The sequence below is a fragment of the Cataglyphis hispanica genome, chromosome 7, assembly GCF_021464435.1.
Source record: "Cataglyphis hispanica isolate Lineage 1 chromosome 7, ULB_Chis1_1.0, whole genome shotgun sequence".
NCBI classification, from domain to species: domain Eukaryota; kingdom Metazoa; phylum Arthropoda; class Insecta; order Hymenoptera; family Formicidae; genus Cataglyphis; species Cataglyphis hispanica.
Window position 1 is genome coordinate 4,784,332 of NC_065960.1, and position 20,424 is coordinate 4,804,755.

General features: G+C 32.8%; 3 protein-coding genes across 5 annotated transcripts; 1 reads left to right on the forward strand and 2 right to left on the reverse strand.

Annotated features, from left to right (window-relative positions):
* Positions 1 to 73: 73 nt before the first annotated feature.
* On the reverse strand, positions 74 to 14,724 carry LOC126851126 (serine/threonine-protein kinase OSR1-like). The gene is made up of 11 exons (XM_050594766.1): positions 14,196 to 14,724; positions 9,475 to 9,600; positions 7,328 to 7,785; positions 6,498 to 6,610; positions 5,954 to 6,204; positions 5,558 to 5,723; positions 4,426 to 4,661; positions 4,069 to 4,183; positions 3,554 to 3,825; positions 3,107 to 3,293; positions 74 to 2,943 (listed from the first exon to the last, which is right to left on the reverse strand). The coding sequence occupies exons 1-11, from the start codon at positions 14,243 to 14,245 to the stop codon at positions 2,866 to 2,868; spliced, it is 2,052 nt and encodes a 683-aa protein (XP_050450723.1). The 5' UTR covers positions 14,246 to 14,724; the 3' UTR covers positions 74 to 2,865.
* On the forward strand, positions 6,852 to 17,153 carry LOC126851161 (uncharacterized). Of its 3 annotated transcripts, none has more exons than XM_050594829.1 (5): positions 6,852 to 7,098; positions 8,767 to 8,973; positions 16,193 to 16,396; positions 16,624 to 16,776; positions 16,986 to 17,153. In XM_050594829.1, exons 2-5 carry the CDS (start codon positions 8,947 to 8,949, stop codon positions 17,151 to 17,153), a joined length of 552 nt encoding a protein of 183 aa, XP_050450786.1. In that variant the 5' UTR covers positions 6,852 to 7,098; positions 8,767 to 8,946. The 3 variants fall into 3 exon arrangements, with proteins under 3 accessions (XP_050450786.1, XP_050450787.1, XP_050450788.1); XM_050594830.1 differs by lacking the exon at positions 6,852 to 7,098 and adding an exon at positions 7,698 to 7,839; XM_050594831.1 differs by lacking the exons at positions 6,852 to 7,098; positions 8,767 to 8,973 and adding an exon at positions 14,769 to 15,433.
* A 211-nt stretch (positions 17,154 to 17,364) lies between these two features.
* On the reverse strand, positions 17,365 to 20,382 carry LOC126851140 (tRNA-dihydrouridine(47) synthase [NAD(P)(+)]-like). The gene is made up of 5 exons (XM_050594794.1): positions 20,256 to 20,382; positions 18,569 to 19,796; positions 17,812 to 18,179; positions 17,603 to 17,731; positions 17,365 to 17,513 (listed from the first exon to the last, which is right to left on the reverse strand). Exons 1-5 carry the CDS (start codon positions 20,339 to 20,341, stop codon positions 17,441 to 17,443), a joined length of 1,884 nt encoding a protein of 627 aa, XP_050450751.1. The 5' UTR covers positions 20,342 to 20,382; the 3' UTR covers positions 17,365 to 17,440.
* Between the last annotated feature and the right edge of the window lie 42 nt (positions 20,383 to 20,424).

The window sequence follows — 20,424 nt, forward strand, 5'->3', positions numbered from 1 at the left end:
TCGGCACAATCTCTGAGGCTGTTCAGGTAAAGTTAGGATTAGGTTGGGTTAAAATATTGATATATAATGCATGTCTGGTAAGCGCATAATCTAGAGGCGATTATATTTAAATTAAAGAATACAGCGTCCGAAATATACACATATACACACGACATAAAATATATCTCAATTAAATCCTAAGATCGTATTCTTAGGGAGGAATTATTTTATTCTTATCTTTTTTTTTAACTAAAGAGACAAGCGTTTTTTCATCTTGTAGGCAAGCCGCAAAGAAATTTTATATAACTGCATTTACAAAAATTCTAATGCGATAATTAGACATGACGTTTTTGTACACAAAATATATTTAAATTGATGGGAAAAAATCAAACAATTTTACGATTTCAAGAATTTCATCGAGATATTAAGTATTCGAAGAATTGTTCTTCTTTTTAAAGAGTAATACTTTATTGCTAAAAATTGAATTGATGATAAAAGGAAAAACGAGCTTGCTCAGGAAGTATAAAATAAATTCCATTGTGCTGACTCTCTCGGAAATTTTTATCGGCGTTAAGTACCATTACCCATTTTCAGTTGCGCTGCAATTCATATAACACTTACATAATCGTCATAATAACAATAATTGCAATGAAATAAAATACAATGTTTCTAATTGCCAAAATGACATTTTGATATTAATACAAATAAATTATCGTTTTCTTGATACACATATTTAATCGCTAAGTATAACACATTTTATTTGGCACTGCTTTAATCGTGTTGCAAGCAAAAAGTTCCAATTGCAATTTGAATCGTCTCATTGCAGTTCAGTACCATTCAAGATAAAAACACAATATTCAATGTAACTAATGCGTTTTTCGGATAAGGCACATAGTGACGATACAAGCTATGTATGTCGAACCGATTAAAATTCTCTGCCGGCGAAACGTAGTGCATGAGAATTCTAAGTGCTACAGAATATAGTGCCATATGTATTGATACAACTACTTGTAAAAATCTACTTAAACTAGCATACGATTATTATCATTTGCAGTTTAATAGTAATTATGCTTACTTCTCGCATAAAGCATAAAAAGTGTATCTCCCCTATATAAGTTAAACCACACAATTGATTTGATATATATATATATAATTCGGAGTATATAATCATCACATGTATATCAACAGATTTGTATATTTCGATTATTATTGTACAACTAATTTTGCTCAGCAAATCTTGTGTCGCGGAATTAGCACGTGTATATATGTATCGCAATATGGCAAAGGAAATGAGAAAACGCATACAAATTTTTGATATTAAAAACATTTTGTTAATGATGACAAAATAACAGAAATTCGCAGAAATCATACACATGATTTGTATATTATATGCAAAATATTGAAAATTATGAAATGCATATGTCCTTTACCATATTATCATATAATGTAACTACATTTTATAAAAATTAAAAATTGATAAATACAGAATCACATCGGTTATTTAGTTGTCTTATCTTAAGTTGAGTTTTTTGAAAAATTATTCTATTTATAGTTATTTTTTAATACTTTGATTTTAATCAAATATATTCATATAAAATTATATGAATATATTTAATATATATTTAATAAAATTCAAATAAAAAACGCTTTCTTTGTAGAATATATCAAAAACAGTTAGTTTAAAAAATATTGGAAAACGTTAAAAAATTATACACACACTTTTGATTATTTATCATGAAATTCAACTTTTACAATTTAATAAGAAATAATAAAAACATTGCAAATTTATATCCTTACGATTTCCAATAGGTACAAGAATGTAGAAATGATGAACACTATATACGTGAAACCGTAAAGTACAGATTGTGTTAAACTATGTGATTCTGATTTTATCTATTTTTTCCAATAAATTTTATGAAGATTGATTAAACATTTTCGAGACGTACGAGGTAAAAATTTTTCGATCTCTCTATCTCGCTATATCTAAAAACTGTGAAAATATTAATTTGCTATCGTAAGTCTATTTAATTAAGTACAAAAGAGTTTTATTTTATTCCAACATTCTCTATATCTGCTTTTTCCTAGCATAAAGCATAAGATATACACGGATAATCTGTACATGATACATGGACATGATACTATGTTCTCAGCACATACAAATTTTTTCTTTACGTAACTAAAGCATTGCTATTCAAGAGAAACAGCTTACATTTTGGGCAAATAAATAAGATTATCAAGCGTTCTCTTTTAATCCTCTAAGTTCGCTTATATGAAACATCGCATTTCACTGTATGTATCTCTTTATCCCATTTGATACATTAATCATAAAGAAGAAAAAGGAAAACTCAACAAATGATTGAATGCTAATATTTACATAGACTATGTAATACGAATGATACAATTCAGTTATGTAAAACTACAGCCATTACTGATTAGAGTAAGTGTATGCTTTTAAGCCAGTATGTGAATGATAATATTTTTATCTGCCCCACTTATGATTGCCTCCGCATATGAACACTGATGATGTTATCAGACACGCTTGAGCACAGTTTGTTACTATTGATGTGTTGTAACAAATATGTATTTCGATTACCTACATTCTGCAACCAACGTTTTAATTGTTAAAATTACCTGAAAGAAACGAAAGTGTCAAAAGCTAAACTTGCAAATATTCAACGATGAAACAAACTTACATGTGTTTTTGTAAGTATATGTGTTTCAAACTTTTTTTTATCATCTATGATATCATTTATCTCGAAAATAATATCTAGCCGATTCGTCATTAACTTTTGATACTCTCTGGATCTTAACAAATGATGAATGTGCATCAATTAAGAACATTATCCTGAGAGTTCAGAAATGAAGTTATATAGTAATCGAAATTGTTTAATCGGTGAGAGAGATCTGAGCAAATCCTATTAACGCCTTGTCATCTGGTATTTCGTTCGCCGCATAGCCAGAATTCTGTAAGAAGAAAAGACGTTACATATGTATATGTCTAATGGTCAATCAAATTATATAAAATATTATGTATATAATTATTTCTTTTATCAAATATATATTAAAATATATATTTGTGTGCATGTTTGGAAAAATGTAACATCAAAGCTGATGACGAAAAACTTACCAAGGAAAATGTCACTGTCCGTAATTGTCCTCCACTTTCTATCAATTTTTTCAGATTCGCTGCTATCACCACAACATCCTTACCATCGACTAGACCTGCAGCGACAAGTTCCGCTGCGATTCCTTGCGCCGAATCCACTCCGACTGTGAATTCGAACCTAATGTCGTTAAGCTCTCGTCTTTCATTTCTGCAAGATACATGTAATATAACTTTAATTTTTTATCATTTAAATAATACAATGTAATCATTTTTCACAATTTTGATAAAAATAAAAAACAGGAAATAAGAAATGGAGTGAATAAAAAGTATAGTCGGGGATCTTCTCTGGAATTGGAATGACTTCAAAATATATGTCTGTAAGTATTTATTATATATGTATATATTATGCAGAGACGAAGAATGGTTTTTATTTGAATTTGAGCGATTTATAATAAGAATTTTACGTACCGTAATCTGAGTACCAAATTTATAGGAACATTTTGCTCAGTAGCTGGTATCGCGACTTGACTTGGTGCTACCTTGATTTCACCATAACATTCGTCGGTTTCGCCGGCATCTTCGTCACTGCTAGCTTTCTCGATCGTGTTAACCGGCAACGTTTCTTTGGCGCCTTCGTCACCGCTCGATCCGCCACTATCTTCTTCCTCTGACGACCAGACCCATTCTCCGGTCACCGTTCGATGCAAACGACCCGATGTACCGGGTTGTCTTTTTGATGCCTGTAAAAAAAGAGAGAATTTTCTTCTATGTTTTATAATAAGGAGAAGCCATAAATAAAGTTATTAACACTAATTTTGCAAATTACAAAAAAAATAAATTGAGAAAAGTTAGATATTTCTAATTTCAATTTATAAAATTTCAATAAAAAATTTTAAAATATAATATCTCAATAAAATATTTCATATACAGAAAGATAGATAGACTCTACAGCTTTTTTCTGGTACACAAACATTTGTACACACCTTTTGTACACGCGTTTCTAAACTAGGTCCAATTGCCACCAACGTTTGTTGCAGATATTTCTTATCTTTAGCTTTCTTAAAAAAGGGATGTTTCAACAACTCGGTGGCTGTCGGTCTAAAATAATAAAAATCATTACTTAACAATTATAACATTTTTTACAATTTTATATATACAGAATATCTATTTTTATTTTTAATTTGTACATTTAAAGATATTCATAATCAATGTTATCATATAACATCAAAGAGTATCTTTAAATTAGTCAAATATATCTCGCACATTTACTTACACATTTAATCGTTATTCATTTACTTCAATTATTTTAGCTATTTTCATTTATAGGACAGGACACTTGCCTCTTGGTGGGATCCTTTTGTAAACAATCGACGATCATTTTTCGGAATGTTTTCCCATATGCCTTATACTGATCCTTTTCATCCGCGGCAGTATCCAGAGTGGGCGGATCATTTTGCAACGTCAGCATCAAGACCTTCATCGGGGGATATTTGTGGTACGGCGCCGTACCGCTGGCCATCTCGATCGCCGTGATGCCAAGTGACCATATATCAGCTTTAAAATCATAGCCATGGTCCTGCAACAGGTATGCATATCATAATTGATTTTTTGACAGTAGAGGATACAACGAAAAGATTGCCAATATCTCGTGAAATCATGCTCGCAAAAATCGCATGCTTGCCAGAATCTTCGTTCTAAATGTGACTTATAGCTGCAATCTTATATATGCGATGGCCTGCCATATTATCGTACAATATTCATCTCGTAAATTTTTGATTAATTTTTGACATCGGTTTTTTTTCAGCAATTCTTAAACTGCAAACTTGCAAACGCTTGCAGCGTTTAAAAATGTTTTTCTATTGTGTGTATGTGTGATAATTATATCTATATATACAATTTAATAAAAATTTACACAAACAATTCAAACAATGTACACTCACAGTATATATGCAACTTTATATATATATATATATATATATATACATATATATATATATATATAGAAAGTGATACAAAAGTATGATGTTGTAATGAAATCAAGAGAATAAATTTGAACGACATAGAATACAGTACAAAATGGCGTGAATATACATACATAATTTATTATTAGCGAAAAAATAATTTTGTGAGAATTCACACATAGTGAACCCATTTTCAATGCAGTTTTCTATGTGACTACTTGCATAGCATGCCTAATGCAACTTGTATCATGCTCAACAAATAATATAATTGATAATTCAAATTAATTATTGGCTTAACAAGGTGCATTTTCTTGGGTTGCACCATACAAATTTCGTGTGTCGTTTTAATGATAGCAAAAGCTATATTTTAAATTGCTTGGTCGACAATGTACACATTTCTGATAAAGTATCTCAATAAAGTGTTTCATGTACATTTAACAAATGCATACACAAATGTAGACACAGAGAACACGCAGGCTAAGAAGTCTGTAGTGTTACTTTCCTCTCTCACCTGCTCCATGACCTCGGGCGCCATCCAACACGGTGTACCGACGAAGGTGTGCCGGACTTTCTGCCGACTCAAGTCGCGTCCGGTTGCGAGCCACGCGCTGACACCGAAATCGGCTATCTGCACAGTGCCATCCTCGCCTAGTAGGATATTACCCGCTTTTATGTCCCTAATATTATTCTGCCATTAAAATTCGTTTTTATACATAGATAATATAATATCGTTATACTTTTTCTTTTTTTAATAGAATTTTTTTTGTTATAATTAATATTAATAATTTCTAGTACAAACAAATAAGAGAATATTAATCAAGGAAAGGCATTCTAAGATTTTATTTAAATAAATATATAACAATGATTCTAAAGAGAAAGAAGAAGAAAGGCAAATATTTCAAAATACCTGTGAATTTGTCCATTGCTATGGAAATATTCAAGCCCTTTGAGTACTTCTCGAAGTACAGTGGCTATGGTAGCTTCGTCGAATACTCCATTTTTGCAATTGGTGGTCCTAGTCTTATGCTTGATAATATCCAGCAAGGATCCACCTTCTAATAATCTTAGGACCAGCCAAAGTTCTTCTTTTACCACGAATGATGTGTAATAAGTTACAACGTTTTCGTGGTTGCAAGAAGACATCGCCTGTATCTCTTTCTACAATTTTTTTTTCCAAGTAAAGTATCAATTAATAATAAGTTTTTGTCTTAAATTGTAAAATCGATTTAATAATATGAGTTCGTTAAAATAAAGATAATTATATTTTAATATTTAATATCAAACATTATTTGTATCATGTGTTGCAACATATGGGGATGCATAGCATCCATTGTAATTGATAAGATCATTAATCCAATGAATCATACAATATTATAAAAGTCTTATCGAGAAGTGTGTGTCATATTGATCTATCATCTGTTATTGAAATTCAATCAAGATATAGTACTTACCAGTAGTTCGTCCATGTTTGTATTCCATTTTTCTAAATTTATTCTTTTGATAGCGCATTTCTCTTGTCGCGGAATACAAAATGCTGCATGCACCACGGCGGTCGCTCCAACCCCTAAAATTTAACAAAAAGAATTGTCACATTTTGTCCTGTTACCTATTAGTATATAAATTATATTTCAAAAATTTAATTATTAAAAACGCATCGCGCAAATATTTTAGAATAATAAAAAAAATGCTGCAATTTTTAAACGAGTACAATATATTCTTTATTCATTACACATATACTCTCTATTTAACGTCAAATTTTATTCCACATTAATTATGTATTTTACGGACAATTCCACTCGATAGAGCTCGGCGTCTTTTCTCTCTCGTCTTAACGCGTACGCATACGGCACTGAAAAGCGCGAATTGTCCCGTCAAGATTAACTAGGTTAGGATAGGATGTACGCTACGCTTTTCTCGTGCAGCAGCACCGGTAGCTGCGTGACAGCACAAGTGCAAGAAGGACGCATGAAGAAGGAGGGAGAAGGAATGAGCGCGGGGATCGGCGAACCATCTTCAGGACAACCATTCACCGACGAGGGATTCGTTTACTACGTAAACTCGATATGAATTTTACATCATTTACATCGTTTTCCTGATCATCGTTGTCGTTATCATCGTCATTTACAGTGCTTCTCAGTCGAGGAATAGACGACATACCAGCCGTTCGAGAATCAATTTCGCGGTGCCGGCTCGCGAGCGCGCCTTCGAAGAAAATCGCGCGTGCGATTTTCGGATCCGCTCGTAGCGCGATCATCGAATAATATCCCGAGAGAATACTTACCGATAACCTCCTTGAGCTCGTAATCGTCCTTGGTATTCGGCCAGCCCTGCACGATCGTGGAGGAGCTCGCGGACGCCATTTTACTGGCCAGTACCGGACCGAGGCGCGCCTGCTTGCTGGTTGCTCGGGCGCCCCGCGACAACGTCAACGACGTCAGAGAAGCGCCGACAACGGCCCGCGAATTGCTGTCACGTGGTGGAACAGCTGACACGGGGGTGGGGACGGTAGTGACAGTAGGGGTGGCCGCGCGAGGAGCGCAGCGATCGTTCGCCGCGGCCGCAGATGAGCCCCGGCTATTTTGCGAGATGGATGTTGTTGTCGTTGTTGTCGTTACCGCTGCTGTCGAAAATGCTGGTAAAGGTGTTGGCACCTTCTGCGGTGGCGGCGTGGACGAGCGGAACGATTTTTGGCGAAACACGCCGGGCGAACACGACGGCAATATGTCAGGCGAGATTTTCCTGAAAGACAAATATATACATTGACTTGGCATACGATCAACTGATGTGAACACGGTAATCTTAAAATCGCGCGCAAATTTCACCCGCAATATTAAAGTATTCGCATGGAGGAGAAATTTAAGATATATTACGTACGTCAGAGATTTAATCTCTTTCAATTATTACTTTCAAAAATAAGAAAGGAAAGAATAATAAAATCGTTCGAGTAAAATATCGAATAAAAAATCGAGACCAGGATTATATAGACGTGCTTATAAGGTTTCCTATTGAGACGTAATCCAGTCAAAACGAATGCGATAACTAACCCGCATCTCGATTCATTAAGACGATTGACGTTTCTCAGAGAAACAGAGCTATCATGAGCTACGATCAACTCGCATGCATAACAAATTAATCGTAGAACCATCCATCACACTTTCTCGTTACGATCGTCCCGCGAGACTATGCTTCTAATTATTAAACAGTGTGAATGTCAAACGCTGATTGCTTTAATGGACTGGAAAAATAGAGCAATTTTCGCTTATTATTAATAATATATCCACGATAAAATGTTACACTTTAAATTGCCGACTCTGTCTTTGTTAAAAATTTTAATTTCTGACGTATTCGTGGAAGAGATTATTTATACAATAACGATGCGATAAATTTTAAAATAAAAATTTTTTTATATTACCGTAGTATTCGTTAGAAATAGCTGGCACAAAGAGGATAATCTCTCGTATCGATTTCCAAAAGCACGGATTTCACGATTCCCGGTTGTGGCTATTTTTTCTTGAAACGTGTTAATATCTTTGTGTACCTATAGTCATTATCTCTAGTTGGCAGGTCATGGGATAAACTGTTCGTTTTATATCGATACGACGAATTCGTTTAACCGACGCAATCTGATATTAAGGATTGTCATGCATATCGCGCGCGATTAGAGAAAATTCAATTAAACCGTATTCACCACGGATATTATCGTCAATTTTTTATTTGCAGGGGAGATTTCGCGATGACCTTTTGTCGCTCAAGAGAAAAGAGGCACAGGTGCTTTTCATCCGAGATATATATAAAACCGACCACACGCCATGTATTCCGATTCGACGATTACACCCCATGTGCAACAACTCGAGCCTTTAAAATCGTTTTCGAAATCGTGAATCTGCTGGATCCGCGACCATGTTTAGAGAGATGAAGATCCTGATAGTAAGTATTAATCGTAATAGTAATAATAATTTATAGTTAATTTTAAATAATACATTTTTTTTCACGCAAAAGATTATACGAAAGTTCGACTTAAATCTCGTGCGATTGATGATACAAGAATTTGCAATTAACATCGAAATTGAATCATTCAACGATACGAATATCTCTTAATTTATAATCTCAGATTTATTTTTTATAACGAGCACATCTACGCAGTATTTAGACAACAACGCAATAAGTATTTACTCACTTTAATGAAGTAATGCCAAATATAGTTTTAGGCCACTCGAAAGTAAAACAGAAGTCACGAAACAGGTAACAGAGTTAATTACTTAATTATCTCCTCTATACTCACAATGAGATAAAGATCTGTACTTAGATTTACGACGCTCCGTCTACGATTTAATCTCTTTCTAACGATAAGTGGGTCGCGTGGGATTCGATCACGTGCCTCGATTTTTGAGCGTAGCGTACGCTAATCAGTCACACTCGGTCACTCACCTACTTCTGCCGACCAAAGTCGTCAGAAATCTGCTGTCTTGAAACTTCAGCTGCTCCTCCTCTGTCGATATGGGCGCCACGGCGCCCAGGGTGCCCGATTTGCGTTGCCCCATGCTGCGTACGGCCCTGCAAACGGACGTACACCTTCGTTAGACGGGTTGCATATAGAGAGAAGAAACTATTCCTCTTACAATAAGTATAAAGAATGTAAGGAAGGTTGTAAGTGTATTCTAATATCATCAATAACAAAAATAAAATATATTGTTGAGAGAATTTGTTATAGATTCTTATTGATCGCTTGCAATCTTCTCTACTGTTATCGATTCCTCAATTAAAAAGTTATAAATTGATAATTGAAAATTTTGCGTATTATACATATCTCAAGAGTGCCGATATACTTTTTAATATTATTTATCTTATTTTATTCTTAGTTAATTATAATTTAACAAATTTTTTATTACTGAGATATTGTTGTAGTTGTGATAAGTATTGATATTTCAAGAGCCACGTGTATATGTTGATTTTTCAGATCATTCTTATTCAGTCAATAGAATCAGTATAAAATTGATTTTAAGGAGGCCTTATTTTTTTAATCCATGCGAGGTGAGAGATTATTCGTATTGAGCTAAAGGCTCTGGCTTCGAGCGTATGGAATATTTCTAAATTGGCGGTCGGTCGATTGTCACCTAAATATCTAGATGAGATAATTGGGTCTGGATTGGCCTTACCAGCTATTTTTAGCCACCGTGAAGGGGGTAGACCCTATCCTGTTGGCTAAAAATAATCTGATGGCGAACGGACTGATGTAAGCTACTATTACAATGGTCCTGTTTCCTTTTGATGATTCTTATCCTGCTTTCTTTGTTGGTTAATATATAGAAAGAATAAAAAGAACCATTCGATACTTGCGACAACAAACTCAAATTGAAAATGCAAGAATTTTAGACGCAAGTATTTTTTTATATGAGATTTTTTAATTTATTTATTAATTTAATTTGTTGTTGAATTCAATTACGAAAATTCGCGGAAATAAAAGATATCTTGTAAGTATCTTATATAATAATTTTATAGCATTGTTTTAAAAATATATATGTAATAGTTATATATATGTTGGAAAAAATGCTTTTTTTTAATTTGGAAATAGCATAATTTTTGATATGATTGATCCAATTTTAATGCGTGCCTTTGCTCACCGATTATACTCCAACAAAAAGAATCTTTCGTCTCATGTTAGCTTCAGACACCTGATTGCGATTAACAAGTCTATAACGGTCTTACTCCAAAGTAATGGTCTAATGATCTCCATAAACACGAATAGTTTGCTTGGAAATGTGACGTTTTATTCTGATAGACAGCAAGTTTTTATTTTAGCATATAGTCATTAACACTTTTTTCAAGACATTTATTCTTGTTTTATTTAAAGAATTCAGTCGAGATAAAAATACAATATTATTCGAGAATCTTTCTCAAATAAACATAATTTTCAACTATTTTTAAATAATGTTTTATCTGTTTTATCATTAAATTTATTTTATTTACTTGTTTTATTATTATATCTATTATTTAGCATATGTGAAGTAAAAATAATTTTTCTTTTTTTTCTTATAAAATATATAAAGACACTACATTTTTTCAAACAGTTTTGAGAAAGGAGAATAGATAATTATCCGCTATTTTATATATTGTTCATTATCATTTAAATAACGGAGGCTCTAGTATTTGGGTTAAAAATTCAATTTGCCACCGGGCTAGAATAACGATTTTAATTTAATTCTGACCGATGGGCGTGTGCCGCTGCGTCATGTGCTGCCTACATTCAGTTTACGCGCGACTATGATATTTCAAATTTTCATTGTTCCGTCATTTCCTCCGCCTCATATCATTTTGTTACGCGACAGAAGAAACATTCTATCTATTTATTTTATTTATTTTTCTACTTATATCATTATTTTCTTCAACGCAGAACTTTAGCAATCATTAGTTTTTTGTCGTAAAATATATTTCACTTCGATTATTTTAATTATATCAATTTTATCGTGTACTTTCTTTCTGTGAAAAATTCTTTAACAAATTTTTGAAGCTTTGTGTGATTACACTATATTTTTCTCTTTGATAAATTTTTATTTTTATTTCATAGAGGGAAGAGTTTATTCTTTTTTTATTTTTTGCAAACTTTACAATTTTTCTGAATCTCAAGCACTGTATCTAATGAAAAATTCTGGCTTATCTTGAGATAAAAAATCCACGTTAGGCAAACACAAACGAAAAATCGATTATTCTCAAATATTTACTCGACAATAACAGTTTTCGAGTTATTTTTAGTATATATCTACGTTACGACATTTCATGTAGACATAAATTTATTGAATTGACTTTACATCGATCTTAGTCAACGCATACACAATTGAACAAACAAATGTACTTCTCTATATTATGACTATTGTAATATTGCTACGTTTCAATTTGTTTGCTATAATATGGATCATTATGGCCTTGATGACAATTCTTCGATGCATAGAAAATTTTTCAGTACATAGAAAAAAAGTTTTGAAAACCTTAAAAATACAAAAATTATTAGATTTTGTTTAGGTAATTCTTTTTATTTAATTAAAAAATTTTTTTTATTTTTTCATTCTTTCTCACAAATGATAAGAATTATTTCGAATTATTATTTTGTGGTACAAGAAAAAAGTATTCTTATATAATTTCTCATTTCTATGTAATAATCATAATTTCCTTTAACTTGTTATAGGCCTTATGACAACAATTATGTTATGGCAGTAATTAAAATCGATCGGTCACATGTTTGGACTTTCATAAATAAATTGATAAGATAATAACTGATCGTATATTTTTTAAAAAGGAATTTATATTCTTCAAATATGAGTCTCTTTAATTTAAGTAACTTTGACTTCACTGAACATCATACTGTTATGATGTTTCTGTTGTGCACTCAAGTGTGTGATATGAGATTTATTCTGTTTAAGTGCACACTTCTGTGCAAACGTGACACTGATTTATCTTTGCCCCTGCAATTAATATTTGCTAAATAAATATTTAATGAGAAAGAAAAACTGGCCTAAAGATTTGGTTAACATTTGATAAAAAATTATATTTTGTATTTATGCGATGTCTATTAATTATATTATACTTATTATATGCATTTTTTATCCCAAATATATCACTTATTGCTATAAAAATCAGTTAATAATATTTCTTATAAGATTGATGATGTATTTGTCAGAGAAAATGTATAGATGCAACCAATGAGACGATTTAATAATGATTATATATATAATTGTTAAGATTTTCAAAGAGTCGAGATTTTGAGAGTTCCATTTTTTTTTAATCCATTTAATAACGTTTCTCATCAATGAAACCTTTACTCAGTTAGCAAACCGAGGGTCAATTGCTTATTAACTCAGAGAGTCGTGGTGGCTATTAAACGATTTCATTGTCATTGAAATTGTTTGCAAAAAATGAAGATCAACGCGTTTATCCGGAAGCGTCTCCGATTCCTCAAGCTTCCATTGATCTTAGAATCATTTCGAATGAATTTCTTTTACAATTTCAGTAAAAATAATCATGAGTCAAAAATATAATGTCAAAAAAATAATGAAAGGTTTTTATTTCTTTTTAATATATTTTAAAAAACAAAAATACCTTATCCTTAACATTGCAATTCTGCACTAATTGTATTATCTTTTTTGCAATTGCCTTAAACTTCTGAGAACCAAATAATATGACAGTCACGTTTATGTCAATCTAAGAAATTAGATGAAACACATTTGAAAAACCGGTGAATCTAAATAACATCGGTAATTATTTGATGCTATATTGTTGCATTGTGTCATCAAATATCATTGTATAGTACAAAAAATTACTGTATCATCATGTCCACAAAATTATTGTTGATAAAAAGTGCACGAACATTATTGCATAAATTGGCTTATCTCTTTTATATTTCGCAGAAACGTTCCGAACTAAGCCATAAATTTTATCAACTTTAAATGTACGATGTAGGATATATATAGATTACTTAAATAAATTATAAAAATTAATTTTATATTAAAATACAAAGGCACATTTTTGAAAATTTTATTACATTTTATTTAAGTTTATTTATTATTTTGATTGATTTTTGCGAGGATTATAATAAGTGTTTATATATATATTTTTTTTGTTTTAAAGAGAAAGAATGCCTCTATGTGTTTGATTTTTATACCACGTTGACATTGAAAGTGGCCGTCATATTAGGCAAATAAAGCTTGGAATCGAACGGGGCCGCGTTTAACGTGGCTATTTTATTCTCATGTCACGTTGACATTGAATGCCATCTTGATAGGCAAATAAAACTCAGAAGCGAATTGCTGCATTTACTCTGAGAATATGAATTTTAATTCGTTACTCATCAATTTTTTTCAAACCTGTCTTTTCTCATGTCTTTTCTTTGACCAATATCTGCTACTATGTCATTATGTGATTTATTTATTTTTTCTAGTTTTATATGATTACTCGTGAAATAATTTATAAATAGATAATTTATAATGTTAAATATATATGTGCTCATCTAGTCATACCATATTAAAAAAAGGAAGTCCAAATTTGAACAATTAAAGGGTCAGAATCAAAGGGTCACGTTAATAACTTCTATTTTTTTTACAGATTTTTAAAATCTCGATACGTATAACGTCGTTTATATTTTTCAAGATTGGTCTCACCTGGCGGACGTTGACTTCACGGAGCCATTCGCGTAAAGATCAGCTGCCATAGCATTGGCTGTCAAACCGATGGCATCTTAATCATGAATACTCCGCAGGATGCGTTAATTGGAATCTCGTCGATCTCTCCTCCTTTCCTGTCCTTTTTCTTCCGTCGAAAATCGACGATCACAAAAACCTTCTGAAAGAATTTTCTGCCTCACTGATAATCGTCAACTGTGTCCAAGCTTATTTCACCGCAGATAAAATACCGATCATCTAAACACGCTGATCGGCCTGACATTATCTTTATGTCACAATACACAGATCAGTCGATAGCGGTTCTTATATACTATCTTTCAATTAAAAGGTAATGTGAAAATTCCGTCAGAGACACAAGCGATGACGTCGACGCGATTTCGAAGAGACAGAACGAAGAAACACGATGGCAATTTCGAGGAAACTATTCTCGCTGTCGCACTGTCAGCTATGTATTCATCAGAGGAGACGTAGGATCCTCCTGTGCCCGCCGTCGTGACCGAACTATGTATGTCAGACGGGGGCACTGTCAATTGAATAACTACTTACCCCACATTGGCACAGTTGATGCGTGTATGTAATACAGCATACATCACTGATGCTGAAAGCCAACAGCATGTAGTGTCCACGTTCTCCCCCACTTTCTCGATCACTTTATCTTTTTCTTCTTCTTTTTTTTTTATAAATATCTGTCCCTTTCAAAATACACAGTCATGTTATCATTTTTCCTATATCTAATTTTTCTAGTTTTTCCAATGATTTATTTCATTTTAAATATTTTGAAATCTCTTGATAATTATTATTGACAACAGAAACTTGACGATTCTTTTTTAATTGTTTCGATTGAATTTTTCTTTCGTATATAAGATGAATGAGAAAGCTTTTGATTTGAACTCAATTTAAAGGTCCTGTAATTTTTCTCCTTACTTCTCGTTTTCAAGAAAATCAATCATTGATCTATCATCACTTCTGATAGCGTTTATTGACTCTGTCGCTTGAAATCGAAAAAAAAAACACCACGCAGCTGGAAGAACGCATATTATCTTGTGCGTATGTTCTGTCGTCACTTCGGTGGTATTGTGAATTAACATGATGACGCGGGGAAGAATAATTTGTATCATACGACACACACAGCTCAATCATGCCGACCTTGCGAACCAACTAATACCGATCTTCGCGAGAAAGCCGAGTTTCTATTGATAAATCCGAACGTTCTTATGGTATTTATTAATGGTATTTATTACGTGCAATAAGATAATTGTTTCTTCATTCTAATGCCATGTATCATTTTAAATATATCATTGAGTTTAAATCTGTGATTATCTATAAATTTCATAGAATTGTATTTGATACAAAATTGAAATTGTATTTGATATAAAATTTGCATCGCACAAAATCTTTAATTGCCTTTTTTTTAGAAAAAAAAAACGAATATTCATACTATCGAAATTTCGAAAGAACAGTTTTTGAGTAATTATTTTTTGCGGCATATTAAAAGATAAAATTTGGGATGTTTTTCAAAGGAAATTAAAACCGAGAAATAAAAGAATTGAGTGAGGAAATTTGAGATTGCCGCATATCATATTTCATCTATGACAACAATGTGAAACAAAATTTCGACAGTTTGCAGCACTCTATAAACGAGTGATTCATCCCAGCTTCATTTCCATTTGCGAAGTGGACCCTCCGCGCGCGCGATTTACGCATCATCGAGTTTGATGGGTCGCTAAAGGCTACTGACTGAGACCTCCATCAAAGGTTTAGGTTTTATCAATGACGCAATTCGCCAAATTCTATATCATTGATAATATCATTAATAATCGAGTGCACTATACTATTTTTTTTTCATATCAGAACATGTTATTTGTATAAGGTTTATAAGGTTCTAAAAGAAAAAGTATAGTAAAAAGTTTGATTTTGAAATTTCTTCTATTTTTTTTTGTCTATTCATTTGTAAAGGAATTATATATCTCTTACAGATCATCGAATTCTTTATTCTTAATCACGTGTCCTATGTGCTGAGTAGACGGTTGAATCTCACTCAGCTGATTAAGGAGAGCTTGGATCCTGAACTATATCAGAACGCTCTACGTGACATATCGTTGAGAGACGTTTCTTATTACAACGCGGAAAATGGGGTGAACAAACTGCAGTTAGAGAGAGATAACAGAAATTTGATTGCCGTTAGTGAATTATATCTTAATTCTAAGAATTAATCATTCCTCATTAAGAAAAACATTAAATTAGATATTAAGTCAAATATTCTAAAAAAAAGATTAGAAATTAAATTACAAAGGAAATTTTACGTGATTCCTTTTAAGTCGTCTATTTTTTATACGTTCATTCTTAATTTAAACTTCTTCATTACATATTATAAGATAAATGTCTATGTTAATCTCTTTTGCTTTAGGAATATCGCAATCTTTGCGAGACAATAACGAGAAGAGTGGAAATTGCCGATCCCGATTACGAGTATCAACCTCCGCTTTATCACGAAGTCTACTGTAAGAGTTATTCATTGCTAGATAACAACGAACAAATGATGACGAGATCTTCGCAACAGGTAAACTTGGATGTAGTGATGTAAATATACATAAATTCAAGGCAGTGCAAGTTTAACAAGCGAAAAATATGGCTTAAAATAAAAATAAAAAGAATTAATAAATATAAAATTTCAAAACTCTAAAATATGTTAAATTTAATAGAGAATTTGTTTTTTGTTGAATAGAATTTTATAATTTAAAAGATCTAATATCTTTTTTTATTTTTCAGAAATGCGTTTATCCGATATTTCACTGCGTACAGAGAAGTCGGATTCTATCTTTAGTCAGACGTCGCTGGGAAGACGAATGTTGGGAACCTTACACCAAGGAAATCGCTAGCGGTTGTGACTGTATGTGGCCGGTCACTACCCTCGGCGAGATAAGTGATCATTATTGATTAAATAGAAAATTTGTATATTAGTAGTTAAATTTTCGCGCTATACAATGCAAAGATGTAGCGAAGATCGTTCGCATATAATCGCAGCAAACAAAATCTTTCTCAAAAATATTTATTTATTGTATTATAAAAGTAAATATGTGAATGAAATATAACAATTATTGCATTCAACATTATATTTTACTGTGATCGATCCTTCTTTTTCTAATTTGTTTGTTGCGAAAAATTGTACAAGAACATTATTCGATTCAAGAACGTTTCTCTATGATTTTTTTTCTGTAAAGATTTTACTTCCACGAATTTGCTTTATGTTTTGGTAAAAAATGGAATTCATCAGGCACTTTTCCGAGCAACATCTCGCTACAAATAAATGAAATTATTAATATCATAATTATAGTTGACGCTTGTTTGTCTCAATGAAAGCTAATAATCTCGAAAAATGGCCTTACGATATTTTCACCCAATCGGCGCAATTAGAACTGGCCATCAATGTTTCCATATCATCGCGACCTCTATAGTATGGCGGCCTCTCGTTAATTCTTTGTGGCGGCCTTTCCAGAATTCCAACAGGAACATATCTGCAACATGTTGCAAATGTAAATGAATGTAATTGAAAAATATTGTAACAGCTGAAACTATCCTCTCAAAGCAAATTTACCTATGAAGAAAAGAGATCCACTCCAACATGAATCTTCTGGTGGTTTCAACGCCACGTGTATCGGATCCCCAGTGTTCAAGCCCGTAATTTGCGTATTTCTTGAGAATATCAAATCTCTCAGTGCTTGATATATCGATCAATCTTCTCTCCTTTATTTCGGTGAAGATCCATGGCTTAATCAACGCTCCGCGTCCGATAGTGATGCCCTGCACCGTACTGCAGATCTTTTTCATTCGCTGGTAGTCGTCGAAGGACAGGATATCGCCATTTGCGAACACGGGTATTGGTTGCGCCGCTATAGCGCACTTCTCTATGTAGTCCCAATCGGCCAGTTTCGTATATCTTTGTTCACGGGACCTGCCGTGAACCTGGAAGAATCGCTGAACATTAATAAAAGCTGAAAAAAAGAACAATTCGTTGAGTTTTTCAAAAAGACCATATATGTAGCTGATGTCTTTTTATTCTCTTCAAGAATAATAATTTCTTTTAATTTTTCTACGTGATTATGTAATTAATATGAATATTTTACTCTACAGATATAAAACACAATTGAAGTTTTAATGTTATATGGATTTTTCGAAGGAAATTCTTTTGCTTTTGAAAAGTTCTCTTCCTTTTAGAGATATTATGATTACGACAAGAATATATAAAAAAGTTCTCTTCTTTTTGAAGATACTATGACTATGACGAGAATACGATTTACAAAAATATACAAAAGGATATAAGGACACAAAGAACATAAATTCAACGGACTTACAGTAATCATAGATGCACCCCAGTCTCGAAATCTCGGCATTAACTTATGTGCGATCGGTTTATCCATATAGACTCCAGTTCTGGTCTTAATAGACAACGGTATATCCAACACTTGACTAATAGACTTTACCACGCTCTCGAGTACATGTAGTCGATTAAGCATACCACTACCGCCGCCCTTCCTGTAAATTAGATCGATCGGGCAACCGAGATTCAAGTCGATGAAGTCCACGTCAATCTCCTGATTCAACAATTGAGCGCATCGCGTTAGTACTCCTGGATTATTACCGCAAAGCTGTACACCAAAGATATCCTCACTCTCATGTCGCTTCACTAACGCCCACTCTTCTTTCGCAGCCTTTAGTATCTTCGGCGCCAATGCCATCTCGCCACAAGTGATGTCGGCCCCATACTCTTTGCAAATCCTTCGAAACGGTAGATTGCCCACTGTGGTTAAAGGACTCAACAGTATTTTGCCATTCCAATCAATCCTCTTTTTCTCTGCCTGTCGTAATCTAATTAGATCGCTGTCATCCACAGGTCCGAGTTTCAATTCCTTTGTACTATTACTTGAGTTATCACAATTAAAATTATTCATTTGTATTTTGTCCTCTGTTTCATTATCCGAACTATATAGTTGTGTCTTATTTTTGGATGGATCGTTAACTTTGACAATCGCTTCCGCCTTGGAGAAATTAAAGTTGTGTTTGCGTAATTTGTTTTGAAGATCCTTGGATAAGTGATTTCTTATGGCTGGTGGACGATTCATATATTCTTCGAATTTCTTTTCGTCAATAACATTGAAGCCACCCTCCGTTAAATGTCGCGAACCCATTCTGCATGTAATTCCTCTCGGACACTTGCCAGTCAAATTGAAAAGATGGCATTCTGCAGCGATGTCTTTTGGTCTGATTTTCAAATACTCCTTCCTATCATGCAAAAATGTACAACGTTGATTCAGGCATTTTTTTTCAGACTCATCTGCTGTTTGATCCGCAACCCAAGGACACAGGTGCAATTCTCTGGAAATTTTAAATGGTACCGGCCTGGCCTTATTTTGACCCCTGAGCTTCTCCTTCTTGTCATCCAGTCTGAGTTTTTTAACAGGTGTTTCATCCAACAATGATGTATCTGCATCTTTTGTGCTTGCACTCACAGATATTTTCTCTTTATCTGTCTCTGTCAAACGTTGCTCGTTTAAATGTCTCAAGTGATCTTCGATAATAAACCTACAATGTCATAAATATGCCAATTATGAGATAAATAAAAGATAATATAGTAGCCATTAGATAACTGCTTATCAGTCAGAGAGATAGTGAATTACATACAAAAATTAATTTGCAAATGCAATAATGTTCAAAATATCAAATAATTTTTATATGAAAAATATATAAAATTATGATTTATATATTTAATATGATAAGAAAGATTCTATATTTTAATTAATACATCATTTAATATAAGGAGTTGTAAAAAAGAAAACTAGATCTTTCCTTTTAATATAAATAACAAAAATTTAAGTAAAGTTAAATGAAAGATTCCAATATAATTTTTTAAACCATGTAATGAGAATCCCTGTATTAGACGACGCAATTTTTACAGATTAAAAAAGGAATGAATACTTGCAGTTATATCTATATAAAATTCACTGATAATTAATATAAGCTACGCGGTATATATCTACGTACTCTTTTTTTATAAGACAAACTCCCTTTTGTTTATCCTCGCCAGAATCGAACGAACAGTTTTCACACTTTTCGTCGTAATCCGCCATTTCTCCGCACGTGTGTATTTCAATATTGGTAGTTGGTAGATGCTCGCCGGCGCAGCCCTACAACCACTAGCAGACACTCTTAG

Excerpts from the sequence above, each read along its gene's own strand:
- LOC126851161 (XM_050594829.1), top strand. The coding sequence starts at position 8,947 with ATGTTTAGAGAGATGAAGATCCTGATA. Across the intron at positions 8,974-16,192 it reads GAGAGATGAAGATCCTGATA|ATCATCGAATTCTTTATTCT; the intron begins GTAAGTATTAAT and ends TATCTCTTACAG. Across the intron at positions 16,777-16,985 it reads TGACGAGATCTTCGCAACAG|AAATGCGTTTATCCGATATT; the intron begins GTAAACTTGGAT and ends TTTATTTTTCAG.
- LOC126851140 (XM_050594794.1), bottom strand. The coding sequence starts at position 20,341 with ATGGCGGATTACGACGAAAAGTGTGAAAACTGTTCGTTCGATTCTGGC. Across the intron at positions 19,797-20,255 it reads GTTTGTCTTATAAAAAAAGA|GTTTATTATCGAAGATCACT; the intron begins GTACGTAGATAT and ends ATGACATTGTAG. Across the intron at positions 18,180-18,568 it reads GGGGTGCATCTATGATTACT|GTTCACGGCAGGTCCCGTGA; the intron begins GTAAGTCCGTTG and ends CGATTCTTCCAG.
- LOC126851126 (XM_050594766.1), bottom strand. The coding sequence starts at position 14,245 with ATGGCAGCTGATCTTTACGCGAATGGCTCCGTGAAGTCAACGTCCGCC. Across the intron at positions 6,611-7,327 it reads CGAGCTCAAGGAGGTTATCG|GGGTTGGAGCGACCGCCGTG; the intron begins GTAAGTATTCTC and ends GTTAAATTTTAG. Across the intron at positions 4,662-5,557 it reads CGCCCGAGGTCATGGAGCAG|GACCATGGCTATGATTTTAA; the intron begins GTGAGAGAGGAA and ends TACCTGTTGCAG.